Consider the following 17193-nt stretch of genomic DNA (forward strand, 5'->3'; position numbering starts at 1 on the left):
AACACAGTGAAAGCAAATATTATATATATTTGGTTTTAAAAAAAAAAAAATTTAGATTTTTCATATCAACAAACCAAATCCTTAAATTGTGCTTTATCTTCAGTCTTTGCAAGGAGACCCCCAGCCCAGTAAAATCCAAGAGAATGTAAGTTCATATAGACAGCATGTTTCAGTAAGTCATAAAAAAAGAAAAGAAAAGGGAAATTCTGCCCTATAATCGGTTAGTGATTTATTTTTGCAACCTGCTGAACTTTAAACTCCCCTCACTTGATTTAATATAGTTTTAAAATGTCCATATATTTTGTATGTAAATTAAAATATAAAAAAAAGAAGGCGTGAAAAACAATCAGGAGGTTGCAAAAATAATTAAAATATTTTTAGGACTTTTAATTTAATCTTTATTGTTAATGTCAGAATGTACAATAGCCACAGTTTTGTTGTAAATATTACAATTGATTTTTGTACATCAGTCATTTAAATGTAAACAAAATTTTTCTTAGTAAATGTTTTTTCAAATATTGATAATATATACTGTGCGTGTGTATATATATATACACACGCACACACACTGAGTGTACACAGATTATTATGACCACCCCATCAGTACTTCGTTGGGCCGCCTATTTAGAAATACCATAATGAGGGAAGGTGATAGCATGCAATGGCTGACTTCCTTCTGATAATGCTATTTTTCTGGCTCGGTCAGAGTTGTCATCTGTGCTGAAGCCACTGGATTGGCTGGACAGTCAGGAAAACTGTATTTTCAGGAGGGGATCAGACACGGCAGCTTCCACACTTGCTCAGGGCAGGTTCACATAATTTTCCAGACCAGATCTGGAATGCAGTGCGTTGTGTTTTGCCACATTTTTGACGCGTTCCGGAGCTGTTTTTGTTTTCCAAAACTTAAAATGAGCTTTCAGGTGTGTTCCAGTGGTTTGTAGGCGTTTCCAGTGCATTCCAGGCCAGACAAAATGATGCACGCAGTATTTTTCTGGTCTGGAAGGGACTGCGCTGATGTGAACAGAGGCCAGAAGTAGCATAGGGATACATTAGGTCCGGAAACAATCTGGTCTGGTCTGGAGATGATCTGGATGTGGTGTGACTGGGCCTTCAATAAAGGAAGTCTGTTGCTGGGTGGAAAGCGGGAGGGGACTGTAAAACAAGAGATAGAATACTTACTTGTCTCGCTATCCGTGCCTCAGATTGATGTCAACCTGAGAATCTTCAGTATCCGCCACACTTGTGGGCACGTTGGATGATTGGTCCTCCCCCCAATGCACTCTGTGGTTCCACCCACCCGCAGTGTGTCCTATACATTGGCTGGCGGGTGAAGAGGGGGACCGGGCATCACACACTCCCATAAATGTGTTCAGGTTGAAGATTCTTTGGCTTAGCGGCGGAGCAGGTAAGTATTGTATCTCTTTTCTATTTCTTTTTCATGACAGAATCACTTTAAATGGTCAATATCAGTTTTGTGAACATCCTGAAGACCAAATCTTACACGGTTGCAGAGTCGGGTTCTGTTCCGTTGTTGGGACACACGTCACTCCTGTAAAAAAAAAAAATAGTTGCAAAGTATCAAAAATATTCCGTGTGCCCGATGATCTTCTCATAAATGTATCACAATGAGAATAGAATTCCGAATGTTTCCCTCTTCTTGTCTCTGTAAGCCAGATGACAGAAAAAGGGCTTTGGCTCGGCCCGATCTCCTAATTGTCATATTAACGACTAATCTGTATTGTAGGGTGTAGAGGAGCCGGCCGCTGTGCCCGTAAACGTATCCCCAGAGCCGGCACTAACCCCCGATACTAATCCGCCGGACGTTGGCGTCCAACCGCAGGAAGAGGAGAAGGTGGAAAAGGAGGCTCCTCCGCGACCTCTGCCTTTCTGGAGGAAGGTCGGCCAATCTCAACTTGTGCTCTCTTGCTTTCCATCCGGCTGTGTCACCTTTATTTCACTTCAACATGGCCGCCTACCTGTCTGCTGGTGTGGGGAGCCAGATCTCCTTTACTCTTCTTATATCTGCTGCCTCATCTTAGCTTTCCTCCTCCAGATCCTCTTTGATTCTGATGACTCCCCTTCATCATATCTCACCTGTCGTATCCAACCTTCCATCGTACCTCTCACAATAATATACTTTGTTTTTATTCAGTCTTTTAAGGCAGACCCCCAGCCTCCTAAAGTCCAGGAAAATGTAAGTTTGCACGATATTTACCCTTTACAATGTACTTCTTTATCATTGAAGATCAAAATACCCTCAAATTATTCTCTGAAGGGCACAGTTACATTGTCTGCACCTTTTTGGCGTGTGCTGAGGTGCATTATGTTAATACCGGCCAATCATTCGCTCACAATGCGGCAAAACACTATTTTTGATTGCGCAACACACAAAGCATTCGCCTATCCATATACTGTATATATATACACATATACACACAGGGCCTGGGCCACGGAAAAGTAGCCCGCCTCCAATACCGGTGCCGCGCTTTTTGGAGGTGGTCGTAGCCCCTTGCTCTCTGTCTGGCGACATATACACTGAGTGGCCAGATTATTATGACCACCCCATCAGTACTTGGTTGGGCCGCCTGGTGACTCCACGAGATGGTGAAAGGTGATGCGAGGAATCTGACACGGCACTGTTGCCCTTCTGTTGTCTTGTACCAGTCTTGCCCCCTCCCCCGTTCTGCCCTAACATTGACTAGTCGCTGACGGTCACAATTCGCACGTTCAGACCAACATTTTCGGCTGACAGAGAGCCATACACAGCTGACATGGGGTAAGGGAGCCAAATTGACCATAAATACTCTATGCAAAGTAGATTATTTTGCCCCCCTGCCTTACAATATCCGAACCTTGCCAGAAAAGCAATCTTACTCTCTATGTGTACTAACCCGTAATACCAAACCGTGTCTCGTTGTTACCTGTTTGTCCTGTAAGATGTGAATCCCCAACTAATCTTTGTCGTAGGTCGCAGTACAGCAGCCTGTAGTGTCTGTGAGCGTAGAGCAACCGGTCCCCGAGCAGCCAGCGGTACCAGAGCCCAAACCAACGGAGGCCGACAAACCGTCACCGGACAGCGAGAAGCCAGTGAAAGAAGCCAGTGCACGGCCCGTGCCTTTCTGGAAGAAGGTTGGACAATAAGAGAATTCATTTAATCTTCAGTCAATCAATCTCTTTCAATTTTCTATCACAATCACCCTTCTGTCATCACTTACAATGTTATTCTTAAAGGAAAGGTGCCACCATGTACTTTAGAGAACTCCGGTCAGGAGCACAACTTCTACGGTCCCTATAGTGTCAGGTTATGTGCTCATGGCATTCCAGTCTCTGTCTGTAAGCTGCAGAAGTCTAGTACCTCTACTGAAGATCACCCGCTGGCAGCCTCCAATCAAGGTACAATGACTGCTGCAAGTGCATGGTGTGCAATGGAGTGTTAGTTGTCCATTGGGATAGTGTTGGAGAGCCTGTGACAGACGCAGACATCCATACGCATTGTTTATTCGTTCACACGCCTCATCTATAACTAAAAGCAGACATTAGTCCTTAGAATGCCATTGTACACATTGGCTTGTGTGCGCCTTGCCTGGGGTTCTCTCCTCTTGCTCTGATCCGGTTCCTCTCTCTTCCATCTCTCTGTCTGGATTCAATTCTGACAATGCCTAAAAATGAATGATTGGCTGACGGCACCGAAATGTGAAATATAATCATGGTCATGATCCTGTGACTGGGAACACATAACTGTTCAGTTGATTTATATTATCGAAGGGCTCCACATCCAATCTGGCAACTAAAAAATATTTTTCTCTTTAGACGTTCAAACCAGAACTGCAATCCCAAAAGGTCCTGGAAAGCGTAAGTTACTCAAATCAGTAAAAAATAATAATTGCTTTTATTAGGGAGATACTCCAAAGAGATACACCCACCACCATCCGATATCCTCCATTCAATCGTTCATGGCAAAGAAGTCACCTGTCTGAGCTTCTCCCTGTAGTGTGCTCTGTTTTAGTCTATGCGTGAAGCATGTCAACCTTTTCCCCGATCTCCATTTGCATGTTACTGGTTACCATACTGGAGGGTTCCAAAAGTGGTCTACCAAAGGACCTTAAACATTGCCGACCAGCTTCTTCCTCTAGGGCATCAGCCCAAGTGCCCAAAAGGTCCCGGAGAGTGTAAGTTACTCACCTCAGGAATAATTTTGAATGACTTTGATTAGGGAGATACTCCAAAGAGATACACCCACCACCATCCAATATCCTCCATTCGATCGTTCATGGCAAAGAAGTCACCCATCTGAGCTTCTCCCTGTAATGTGCTCTGTTGGGCTTAATCTACGGGTGAAGCACGTCACCCTTTTGCCCCCCCGACCTCCATTTTCTTCTAACTGGTTACTATACTGAAGGGTTCTGGTTTTTATTGGCATCTGCATCATAACTAGGTAGATTTCCCCCACTCTATCCAAAAGTATTTTTAAGTCTTTATGCCCTAACCTGACCATGGATGGAGGTTGTACGTGGGAGCACAATCCACCACCAAGTGATTGCCTCAAAAGATGGACGTTGTATGGACATGCATCTCCCTTCTACTAGGAGAGCAGAAGAAGACAACCTTAGAAGTGCTCTACCAAAGGACCTTAACATTGCCGACCAGCTTCTCCCTCTAGGGCATCAGGCCAAGTGCCCAAAAGGTCCCGGAGAGTGCAAGATACTCACATCATTATATGTTTCTGTATGTCGTATCTGTGTCTCTGTAGCATCCATTAACATCTGGTCTTTGTTGTAGGTTGCGGTAGAGCAGCCTGTTGTGTCCGTGTCTCTTAACACTGAAAAAACGGCCCCGGAGCCGATCGTAGCTCCAGAGGTACAACAAGCAGACGCCGTTATAGCGCCACCGGAGAACGAGAAGCCGGTGAAGGAAGCAGCTTCGCGGCCTCTGCCCTTCTGGAAGGTTGGCGCCTGTCTGTCCTGCATTTTTCTTCTCTCCTTATTTACACACAACTAACCCCCTAAAGATCTTTCAGTTCCGATTGTCCTTCTTTAAAGCTGACCATTCTCTACTATTGTTAAAGAAGCTAGCTCAAAAGTTCCCTGCTGAACAGTGACTGCAGCCAGGGGCGTCCATAGACGTCTCGCCGCCTGAGGTCCCATGATCCACATTCTGGAGTTAGTTGCTCTTGGGGCATGTTCCTGGTAGGGACGGGGTGGGACTGCTTCATGGAGGACATTCTGGGGGATTGGGGGAGAGTTGTGCGGCTTATGGTGCACGACGTCCTGCCTAGCTCAGTCAATGCTGCAGTCAATGTTTGGGCATTCTAATGGTGGCGAGCGCTCAGTTTTCAGCATACAATAGCTAGCTGGAGGGATTCCCCATCCATGCTGTTTAATGTGAATCAGCCATCTTTTCTTCAACCTGTATTACTCTATTGTTCTTGGCTTTACATGCCCTCTAATCCTTGGTGTCCATCATCCAGTCTTCTCTTCTTCATTATCAGGGACACGGCTAACTCACTAACACTCCTTCTCTCTCCAGTCTTTTAAAGCGGACCCCCAGCCTCCTAAGATCCCGGAGAATGTAAGTAGGCATGCCAAAATACTCCCATATGGGTGACATAAATGAGGAATAAAGCAATCCATAATATACTATACGATTCTTCCAATTCATTGCAGAGTAACTGACAATACAGTCATCCTATGTGCCCCATATAATGTACTTATAGACTAGTTAAAACCCAACTTCAGTCAAAAATGTGTGCATAGCAGGCAGGATCAACCTGCGTGCCCACTGAGAAGATTTTACCCCCATTTCTGTCAGCATAGGAAGTGACGGGACATCTCTCCATAAGGACACAAGCAGGGTAGAGAACATCTGATAATGTTTTAATGGCTGCCTGTGCCTTGCTGTAATGGTGACAATTGCTTTCCCATCTCTTGTCCACATATCACAGAGATAAGAGGTTGGGCTGGAGTTAGTGTTTTATATAGATAATGGGGGTGATTTACTAACCTAAACACACGCACGCACCAGGTGCGTGTGATTTTCACACAGAAAAACGTATTTATCAACCAAAAAGTCTCTAAAAGCATATTTCCACTAATGCCATGTATGGAGAAATCATGCACATGATGCATATATAATGCTGCTTCACAGTTTAGACAAAAATGGTTAGCTCATGCATTTACATTCCTGCATTCATCAACGCAAGCAACACAACGTAGAGCTAATTTACACAACATCACCTTGCAATTCATGCAGGGCTTTGCACAACACACCTGCTGGGTGTGTACACACTACAAAGGTGTCTAGATTCCACCAATAGATCATGCTGGGAGGGAACACACTACAGAGGTGTATACATGTTCGTGGTGTGTTTATAAGGTTAGTAAATCAACCCCAATGACTCGGGGCAGTGACATTTCCTAATTTGTCTTTGGAATTACAAAAGAAAAAAAAAAAGATTCTGAATGCTATATTTTAGAGCAGCATCTACAAATCCAAAAACAGTTTCAGTTTAGGGAGCAGCCAAGAGAATAAATCTATACCAGATTTCTGTGGTGAATGGCTTGTGAGGGTTCCGTCTTCACTGGCTTCATGGTTCTTGATCCAGGTCCGTGACTCAGCAGGTACTGTAGGCATAATGTAGATGACGGACCACCAGCAATGCCATACTAGACCAGATCACATATTCTAAGCAGAGATGTGCCCCTGGAAATATTTCAAAGTGGTACCAGTTATACATATGCAGAGTTTGGTCCTTCAGATTTGGAGAAACACCAACAATTTATATAACTAACACTAATGTTTTATTTCCATCAGTCCCCACCAGAGGAACCTGTGACCGTTCAACTAACCGAGACTGTAAGTGACCCTATTAACCTCTGATGAACCCTTAATATCACCTATTGTGTGTCTGATATAGCATATATACACAGGTAGACTCAATCCACCTGTTGCAGTCAAAGATAGATATACAAATAGTGTTGAGAGTAAGTAGCTGCACTCTATGGCAGAGCAATGGCTGGGTGCATCATGGATCTCACACACACACACACACACACAACCTATTGTAACCAACCAACAAATTCAGATCAAACATGGAGTCCTTCTTTTCCTGAGATCTTGCTGGAAAGTTGTTCAACCCACAGCAAAGGTCCCTCTCCGCCAATGCTCTTAGCTCCACCTCAGAGAAGGTCTCACTCTTGGCAGTCATTTTTCCCATTCAAATATTACAGTAATTGCAAGGAAGGAAGGGAGACTTCTTGTCTGGATTTGTACACAAACCCCAAGAAGGGGTAGCTGAACAGGACCTCCAGAAAGGTGTTTCCACCCCCTTTCTGGAGGTCATTGAGGGCCTTTTCACATCTTTTAGACCCTAGTAAAGCTTTGCACTCCGGAATAAAGATTTGGGTTTGTGAAGGTTCCAAATCAACCATCATATGTGAATGAATATACAATAGTCCCCGAATTCCGAGTTGTCTAACGTCCGCCATGAATGGGGAGTCATTGGGCTTGATGCTTCTTCTAGTCATGTTGCTAAGGCCATCAAATTGTTCTTCTTGCTCTTCCAAAATACCGTCTTTATCGCAGCATGTTGACTCTGGGAACAGCTTATTTCTTCATAATAAGGTTCCTTTAGGTTCTTGAGGTCTTTATTCTCCATAATAAGGTTCTTTTAGGTTCTTCAGAATAAGGTTATTTTACTATTCAGAATAAGGTTATTTTATGTTCTTCGGGTCTTTGCTCTTCAGAATAGGGTTCTTTTAGGTTTCTTCAGGTCTTCACTCTTTATAATAAGGTTCTTTTAGGTACTTTGGGTCTTTAGTGATAGAATGTTCACATTAGCAGCTGTAAATCCTCCATAACGCAATGCGGTCCGTCTCCCATTTGGCCTTAATTATACCCCATTACAAAATAAACTATTAAATGTAAGTATTGAAGATATTAGAATCACTGAACATGCTTCACTACATGTTGCCTTCTCTTCAGCCATGTTATTGGGAATATTTCACCTCTGTCATGAACTAACCCATGTTTCTATTCCAGGAACGGGTTCTCAAGAGAGCCCTCACCAAAGAATGCTCAGAGTCTGGGAACATTACCAATGATCTATAATGACTTTGCTTGTCCCTTAGTCTTCCTCAGAACCGGATTCCCAGTCCTCCAAACCAGACAGCAAGGCCAAGGCCAGCCCCGTCACAGAGGGCAAATCCCAGCAGGGAAAAAAGGCAGATGAGGGCAAAAACTCCAAACCCAAAATCATGATGTTCTTCAAACAGCTGGTAAGACACAGTAAAAATTAAAAGAACAGGCACAGAACTGGGTGGACTAACCCTTTAAGAGCCTTAAAGCCATAATGTTTTTTATGCATTTGACCTTTCTTCAACTTTTTTTTACTGCAGTCAAATTAACAACTGAAACACTTGTCTGTTACTTTAGTCAGTGATGGGTGACCCCAATAATGGCACGCCAGAGGAGGTTAACGGCAAAATCTCACCTGTAAGTGGACAGAAACTCTGGTGTGGTGGTGGGGACCACACTATCCTTCCTATAAATACAATATGGTGGTGGGAATCTCACTCTCCTTTCTCTAAACGCAATAAGAATGATATGTGATAGAAGAAGAGATGTGAATACCTTCTGTTCTAAAACTGGTGGAGAACTCTGAAGTATTTACAATGGAAAGCAAAAGTATAAAAGAAATATAAGAATTGATCATTTGACCATCAAACTCGTAGAAGTTCTTTAAAGTCAAACGAAGGAGCAAACTAGGATGGTGTGCTACCATGGATAGAAGGCTGAATACATTTTGTGGCTCAAGACAGACACATGAACATGCATATTTAGATTAGGGTGAGACCCTCTGACAAGTTTTGATTGCTATCTGTGGAAGATTCACCATCTTTATTTGTCCTGGTGACCATCATCACCGAGACAGGACATGAGGGGAGATGCAAAAGTTTAATGTCATCAGCAGAGTATGAGACTTCCAATGGAGACACCTGTCCTGGTTACAACTGTGTAAGATTGGAATTCTCAACTTGAGGGGATTTCTTCCCATTTCCTGTTGCATCTCGTCTTTGCTTGTTATCTAAGTACATGGATTTCTCAAAACTGCAAGCATCTTGACTAGTTTTTGTGGCGTTCCTCATCCACTGAAACCCAAATTTACCTGTGAGGGAATCCTTCCCTACACTAAAACTATGAATACATGTTTGGGCTGTATGTACCCTTTAATGTCACATCAGAAATAGGCCATGTACGTGGTTGAAACATCATATATCCCAGCTTATATTTCTGCTCGGTCTTTATCTTTGTAGACCTTGGACATCACTGATGGCGTGGAGGTGGGCAAATCTGAGAAGACTGTGGTCACAGCCGTGGTGGAACCTCCCCCTCCACCGCAGAAGGCCAAGGAAAACCCAAAAGAGAAGAAGGCCTCGTCAGAAAAGCTGGCCAAGCAGGAGAGCAGAGAGAGCCCTGAGGCTGCGGCCTCTTCACAGGCACAAGCTGTAGAGGCAGCGCCGGCGCAGAACGGAGCCGAATCTTCTAAAGATGGCCAGATAAAGAAAGTAGAGAAGAGGCAATCTCTGGGTAGTTTCTTCAAAGGCATAGTAAGTACCGTCAACTATTGAAGGGATGTGCTTCACTGGAAACGAGATAGCATTTCCGTTAGTTCTAGGAGAACAATCAAGTTCTCAGTGCCTCTGTCTGGGAGATTTCTCCTTACTTTGATGAGCGCAAGGCAGGAAGTAAGGAGAAATCCCCCCAACACAGACAGCGATAAAGAGTGAGGACGGTTCACATGCTCTATCAGGACCTTCATGGTTCATGAGGAGGTGGATTTGTGGAGGGTTGGATTCCCCGGTGTAAGTTGGTGTCCAGGTGGGTATGTCTTCTGCTGTGGAAGTTTTTATTTGGCAACAATCCAGCATATACAGACCATGACTAGGTTCTTGTACTAATATGTCCAGAAGTATATAGAGAGAAGAGAGCCAGGTTTATAATTAGGTCCAGATACAGTTAAAAAGCCAACACATTTTGGAGTGACTAAAATGTCTCCCCATCAGGGCTTAGAAATGATGGATTTAGAGAGATCTGGATGCTAGGTGATACATTTCCTAAAGCAGGGTAGGCAACCTTGGAACTCCAGCTGTTGTGGAACTACAAGTCCTGTGAGGCATTGCAAGACAAAGCATGATAGGTTTGGTAGTTTTAGCACAGCTGCAGTGCCAAAGTTGTCTAAAGGACAGATTTGGGTTTGGTCACAAAGCCTGCTTCAGTTGTTTGGTTTAGCAGCCCTATATGCTGGGACTAGAAGATGTTTAGCAGCTTTGTGCAGCTTTATATCAGATCCGATTCTCTCCAAGCTCAGTATAGGGGAGACGCAAAGCACACTCCGAGGCTAGGAGTAGAATCACATGTGTGACCTTAACCTTGTATACGTCACTGACCTCCACATGATCTTCACCACTTCTTGTTCTTCTGCTCCAGGGCCCCAAGCGGCTAATCGACGCAGAGGTCCAGACAGATCCGGTCTCCATCTTGCCTGCAGAGAAAGCCAAGTAAAGGTCGGCATGACACCAAGACGGAGCAATCTATTGTGGGCGGAAGGGGCGGCTTCCGCTATTGTATATTTCAGGTGTAATTTGTACAGAGTTAGTTAAATACAATACAGACACATTTTCAGCACCGGTCAGATCACAATAATATGAGAATTTAACCAGATAAAAAAAAGAAAGCATGAAAAAAATAGTGTGAGATAAACCAGATATTACTATAGCAGAGATGAGCTTACAGCGAGTGTGAGGGGGTCATTGCATGCACTGACCCTCACTGATGGCACCAATAAACTGATACAGTACGACACTACTATATAGGTAACAGATAGAAATTAAAGTCACCCTGTCACTCTTCAAACACAGGCACAGCGTTGTAGAACCTTAATGAACAATGTAGAAATTGTTTCCACTTTCGCCATAAAAAAATCACCAGCTCTACAGCCTGTGGTAGTTGCATGGAGTCTTGGCACCGACACTGCAGGCATTATTTTAAAAAAGGTCAAAATGCCTTTCAGGTCTGTCTATGGGGCCGATGAATGACATATTGACCAGAACTGCTCCTATCCAGGAAATGCAGCATGCAAATGGAACGTGCAAATGAATACAGAGATGAAACAGTGGAAATATGAGTCTTCTGAATGGCTTTGTATGAGAGGATTGCCAACACAACATCTAGGACCACAGTGCAAATCCCGAGTCACATACATGACCTGGCCACGGCATTGCAAAGTGCAGCTTATCGCACTCGGCTCACAAGAACGAGACTTAAATATACACACAAGCATGTAAATAAGAACATTTCGGGCCAGAGACTACACTGAAGCCAAAGCTTCAGTATCCCAGCCAGGGGACACCCACTGGAGCTCAACAATGGCACCCTACTTAATTCTTATATGACCGGTGTACTTTAAAACCAATTTTCCCACCATTCTTACATTCCATACAAATTCATTAACATTCAGTAACACCAGCCTGGATTCATCAAGCTGCAATAGTACATAAAGCACTTTAACGAGGCACTGCCCAATAAGGACAAAATGGCGGTGTTAGTACATACCCTCAAGGCCTCCCCGGGCATATATACACTTATCTATGCATGCACCCTCGCTGCCTTCCAGCATTGCCATAGCCCTTACTAATGGATCTGGGCTTCAGGGAGCACATGACCATCCCTATTGGACCTGGGCGGCCAGTCATTAGGTCTGAACACTGACATCTGGTGGGGAGCCATGACATCATCGCCCTAGGCTCCAACGACTGTCAATACTGCAGCCGGGATACGGCAAGAGAGTGTGGAAGGGTAAAAATAAATGCCCGAGTTGAGGGCTAAGTACACAGGCACCATGCCCTGCATTAGCAAAGTGACACTGCCTATTTATAAGGCATGCTAAAATGACCTGTGGCACTTATGACCAATAGGCCACGTCAGCATGCCTAAGCGCCACAGGTCATTTTAGCATGACTTAAAGTGAAGCGGTCACAAATCGGGTCACTTTAAACTGATTGCAGAATGATAACATACACAAGTATCATGTTTGTTATAGCAATGAGTAGATCCAGAGTAACAAGAAGCTGAAACTATAAGCAAACCTCCACTTTACCTGTAAAAGTTAAGCCTGGCATCAGCCATTCCTGGCTATGGGGTCTCTTCTTTGGTCAGTAAGGCTGCCTATCATATAGAACCAACAGGCGTTGGGACAGGGGCAGAGCCATGGCTGACTTTTACAGGGTGGCACTTGCATGTAACACATTTGCCTATACAGTACTTTATATGTTCGGTTTGAATTGTTCAGGCTCGTGACAGGTCCACTTTAAGCGCAATGCAGCAATCCGGCTGCGGGAACCAAAACAATCTCATATAATTGCAGATCGAAAAGGCCACTAAAATTTCCCTAGGAAGGCTCAGCATGTTAAGAACGAACCTGAATGTTATATGTTTAGATGACGCTATGTTAGCAGAAGCTTCAGTACAATATACACGTTATACGATTGATTGGGTGATCTCTAGTAAAATTACATAAAGCGGCCAGCAGGGGGGCGACAACCCTCCAGGGCGAAATCATTGTACAATAATGGGAAAATCTCCATTCGTAGCATACCAAGTCTAATCTAAGCGGCTGTTTGATGACTTAAAACACTAAAACCGTATATATATTTCATAATCAACCGGCTTCTGACACCGTTCTAGTAACTAGATGTTATATGGAAGTTGTTTTAACATGGCGCCCTTTTTATTCTTTCCTCATGTACCAGAAATGATATCCGAACTTGCTGTGCTTTGCAGCCATTTGAAATTAAGTTTCATTTGATGTAAAGAGATTAAATAAATTCATTGTATTCCTAAACGTTGTCACCGTTTCCTGCGTCCGGTTTATTTACAGGATCGGCGAGCTGGTAACCAATTCAATAATATTGAACCATTTTGGGCTCATTTTAGCTTTTGGGACTAACGCATTTCCACCAGAGTAACACGCATATGCTTACCTGAACAGTACCAGCCTCACCAATAGAAAGCAATTCACAGACAATTTTCCTGAAACATGAGGGATTTTATCCTCCGAACAGTCAGAAATGAAAGTTTACTCTCTCTACACGGACCACAAGTCCATCTAAAACATAAATAGGACTTATTTTTTTTACTCTCCATAAAATCTGTGTGTTTATTGAAAGACAGCCAGATTTGGATCTTCATTACATAGTTTTTCTATCACCACCTGCAGGATTAGAATGGCAAGCAGAGAAGCAGCTTGTAGCGGTCCCCGGTGATAGTTAAACCTCCCGACTGCAACAATCAACCCACTGATTGGTAATCGGAAACATAAAGGGTAACAGTAAAAACATCATGAGGGTGGGTGCTGTATCCTTCAATAAACGTAGATAACTACAACAATTACATTTTCTTTTCCGTTCATTGAAGGACACAGCCAAATCCTTAAGATCTTCACTATATGGGACATACCAAAGCAACGTAACAGGTGGGCAAAAACAGACCAACAACACTGTCAAAAAGATGCTAATACCAGTCTGCAAGACCTTGCATCCTCAGACCCCACAACATGAACCCTATAAAACCAAGTTGAGAACTATGAGGCAAGTGCTTTTCACTCACCTCATAGTTCTAGCCGACCTGTGACTGTGTCGGCTCAGTAGATCGGGAGGTGAGCGAACACATACCGGCGTTCGCTCACCTCTCAATCCTGTCACAGCTCTTTGCCGTGACAGGGGAGGGGCTGGATTCCCCCCCCCCCTCCATCGCTGACTTGTGGAACGGACGGGGAGGGGGCAGGTACAGCTGGCTCTGCCTCTAGATAGGCAAAGCCAGCTGTCAGTCACGCAGCTGGGCGGATCCCGGCACAATTGTCGGGATCCGCTTCAGCGTCTCAGTATACCGCGAGCAGCAGCTCAGTATACTGAGCCTAGGGTGACGGGAGGACGCTAGTTTGTGTCCTCCCGTTAACCGGAGAACTATGGGGAAAAGCCTTAACCCCATAGTTCAAGTTCTCCTTCAAGGACAGACGACCACATGGCAACCTTACAAACCTGGATAATTAAAGCATGGTGATGAAAAGCCTAAAAACCCCTAGAAGTGGCAGAGGTTTTCAACCCTTAAAGAGGAACTTTACCCATATCTGCAAAAGAACAAAAAAACCCTCTTTAGAAATGTTTAGTAATAACAATCTACAGATATTAAAGAAAAAAATCAGTGACTATATTCTTTGCATACCTTATTTCTCTTTTCTTCCCCATTGTTCTGACAACTTAAAACTAAGGACAGGTTACTAGAATTCCCTTTACTTCCTGGAAGTCTGGTACATGTGACCATGCACATGATCTCAGGGGAGTAAAATGCCTTGCCGAGATCTTTGATTACAGATGAGATTCCCCAGCAATACTTTGCTGGTGTAACCTTCCCAGGATGCAATGATTGGGCACATTACATCACTTTTGCACAAAAAAAAACAGGAACGCAAAAAAATTAAAGCAAAATTAAAATAAAGTTTAATGAATGTAAGATTTCATATCAGCATGTAGAGCTGCACATTGTGATTTTTAGCCAATAGGGGTAAAGATCCACTTTAAGCACATGCGCCTGACCTAGTCTGATGAATCCAGCTAGATATAGTGGCCAACGAGGCAGCCTGTCCTTTCCTGGGAGGATGCATGACAACAAAAACCCATCTTCCGAAAAGGACGCCACTGCCAGGTGGACCTGAAAAGTCGTGACAACCGCCAAAGAACGAAGCTCCACCTCCTTCAGATGGGACACAAGGATGGCAAAACAAGTCCTCAGGCAGGAAGGATCACCGAGGCTTGACTATCATGAAGTAGGACTAAAAATCTCTAATATACGGTTGAATTGACGCGATAGCCACCAAAAAGCCAACCTTGTTAGATAAGGCCAAGGATATCTTCTGAATATTCCCAAAAGGAGACTACTGCAAGACAGAACCAAGTTCAGATCCCACAGCAGCAAACCTGGTTTTCAAAAGGAGGCGCAAGACAAGTGTTACACCGGATAGAAAAGGTAGAAAAACCATAGAATGCGTTGCCAAAGGATGCGGGGGGGACTGCCTAGGCAGATAAGTGACCTTTCACGGTGAACTAAAAATTATACACCCGCTGTGTGTCCAAATGTACATTTACTGGGAGCTGGACTTACAAGCTCACAGATTGTGGAAAGGGACAAGAAATTCCCTAGGTCCCAACTCCTGAGCGCTAGGCAAAAAACTGGGTTAGTCTGAGTGTTGTACCACCAGCAGGGAACGCCCCTGGGCTGCTTCCTTGCCTCATGTTCTACTCCTGCAGGTTGCAATATAAAACCCATATGGTTAAGATTCGGCTGTGTCCTTCAATGAATGGAAGGGATTTGGCTTTTGTAATAAAGGTGAAGAATCAGGCTGCAAGATGGAAACCACCATATTAATGTTCTTCTGAGGGGCCTTACAAGCTATACAATCCTTGCCAGAGGTTCTCAACCTTACATGCAATAATTAAGCAAAGACTACTTAGTCATGGCACGCTCTCCTCTGCTTTGAAGCAGACATATCTGCAAACACATACAAGTAGAAACCACCACACACTTCCTAAACACTACTCACAGCTTCAAGCGTGTGAAGCGAGAAGGGTAAATGAGGAACCTAGCTCAGCAGCTGCCATGAATCATCCGTTACAAACACTAATCCAGAATCAGTGGAGTCAATAGAAGATATTCAAAGACATCACTGTTAAGTCCCCAGCCCATTAAAGAGGCAACAAACTTAAGAGTAGCAACTCCCCAGCAGGCAACATAACCAAAATTAATGACTTGATGGCCCTGTTCCTTTAATACAGGAACCCTCAGATAATGCTAGCATGGACAAATAAATGCTGCAACTTCCACAAGAACTGCAGCACAACAATACCAAAGAAACTTGCAGGATTTCACATCCGGTATGAATTTTCAGGGTCAGCTAAAGTCACAAGATTTAATTCTATCCAGTATGAAATTACGAACCAGGTTTAGTCTCTTCAATGAAATACTAAAAGTCCTGAGGACACCAAGCCAAATAATTGGTAGCTGTGGGAGGGGTCATTATGGTGGCAGGCTTTTTAAGTGGGTTTGCCAAATGTCCATTTCTCCTAGAGGCAGTAGCATAACCCCATAAGATTTCTTCAGAGCCGTGTCCCTCAATGGACAATCGAGACATGCACAACATTCTTGGATGGAAAGGCGGGGTGGGTGGTGACAACTCTGGTCACATTGCACCCCGACTTAGAGCCCAGAAGCAGTTTTGTATGAAGGTGACTGCGTGATGCAAGCTTAGATTTTTATACTTGCAGCTGCCCTCACTACACAAGTTTTGATATACACCCAGTTGGTGTGTAAAGGATAATTTTGCCCAAAATGTGACAACTTCCACAAGTCAATCAATAAGCGATACGTAAAACAAGTTTTTAATTTTCTTTTATTTAAGATTTAGAAACATTTATAAACAATTAAAAAAGACAGAACACTAGAGAAATATTGTAAAACATTTACATGCAAGATCGGATGACCCATTCACAGATTCAAGCAGCTGTTCAGTGACTGCACGAGCAGCCAAATAAATACATCAAGGCATTCGTGTCGCTATTGCACTGGTCACCCAACCCTGAACAGTCCCTGCCTACAGCTCTGCACTTTCCTAGGCTCTACTGGACAGTCATCCATCACCCGCTCTGAACCAAGTGTGGTCTTCTGGACAGCAGGATAGAAAAGCGGTCCTCCATTGAAAACAAACAACTTAAATACACTTTCATAGAACGTTCATGCATTTATGGCCCTCAGCTTGCTGCAATGGACATGCTATTAACACAGCAATGCAACAGATCTATAAAGTTATCAATACAGTCATGAAGTGTCTCACTGCAGCAAGTGAGATAAGAGCTCAGCTGTCCTATGGACGAGAACAAGCAGAGGGCCATAAACCGCTAATAAATGCCTATGCAAGCAGACTTAAGGCGTTGCACTTTCCTGGAGAACCAAAATAGGAAATTCAATACAAACTGGATTAAAAGCTTCCTTGTCCAGTTAAGATGCTGAGGACCCAAGTGCATCAGGTGAACATAGAATATAAGATGCTTGTTTTGTGGAGAGATTTGAGAAGAGCCAATGCAGGAA

At 43.7% G+C, this 17193-nt stretch overlaps 1 protein-coding gene across 1 annotated transcript in view; it reads left to right on the plus strand.

Annotated features, from left to right (window-relative positions):
- Window positions 1-10664, plus strand: part of BCAS1 (breast carcinoma amplified sequence 1) — a 36443-nt gene extending 25779 nt beyond the window's left edge. The window contains exons 7-17 of the mRNA XM_018560670.1: window positions 104-145; window positions 1745-1897; window positions 2153-2194; window positions 2968-3129; window positions 4780-4944; window positions 5527-5568; window positions 6811-6852; window positions 8127-8273; window positions 8431-8490; window positions 9312-9605; window positions 10486-10664. Coding sequence (XP_018416172.1) covers window positions 104-145; window positions 1745-1897; window positions 2153-2194; window positions 2968-3129; window positions 4780-4944; window positions 5527-5568; window positions 6811-6852; window positions 8127-8273; window positions 8431-8490; window positions 9312-9605; window positions 10486-10560 — 1224 coding nt within the window. The 3' untranslated portion in view covers window positions 10561-10664. The remainder of the gene's footprint in view (window positions 1-103; window positions 146-1744; window positions 1898-2152; window positions 2195-2967; window positions 3130-4779; window positions 4945-5526; window positions 5569-6810; window positions 6853-8126; window positions 8274-8430; window positions 8491-9311; window positions 9606-10485) is intronic.
- Window positions 10665-17193: the final 6529 nt, after the last annotated feature.

This window comes from Nanorana parkeri, unplaced genomic scaffold, assembly GCF_000935625.1.
Source record: "Nanorana parkeri isolate BGI_ZX_2015 unplaced genomic scaffold, ASM93562v1 scaffold474, whole genome shotgun sequence".
NCBI lineage: Eukaryota > Metazoa > Chordata > Amphibia > Anura > Dicroglossidae > Nanorana > Nanorana parkeri.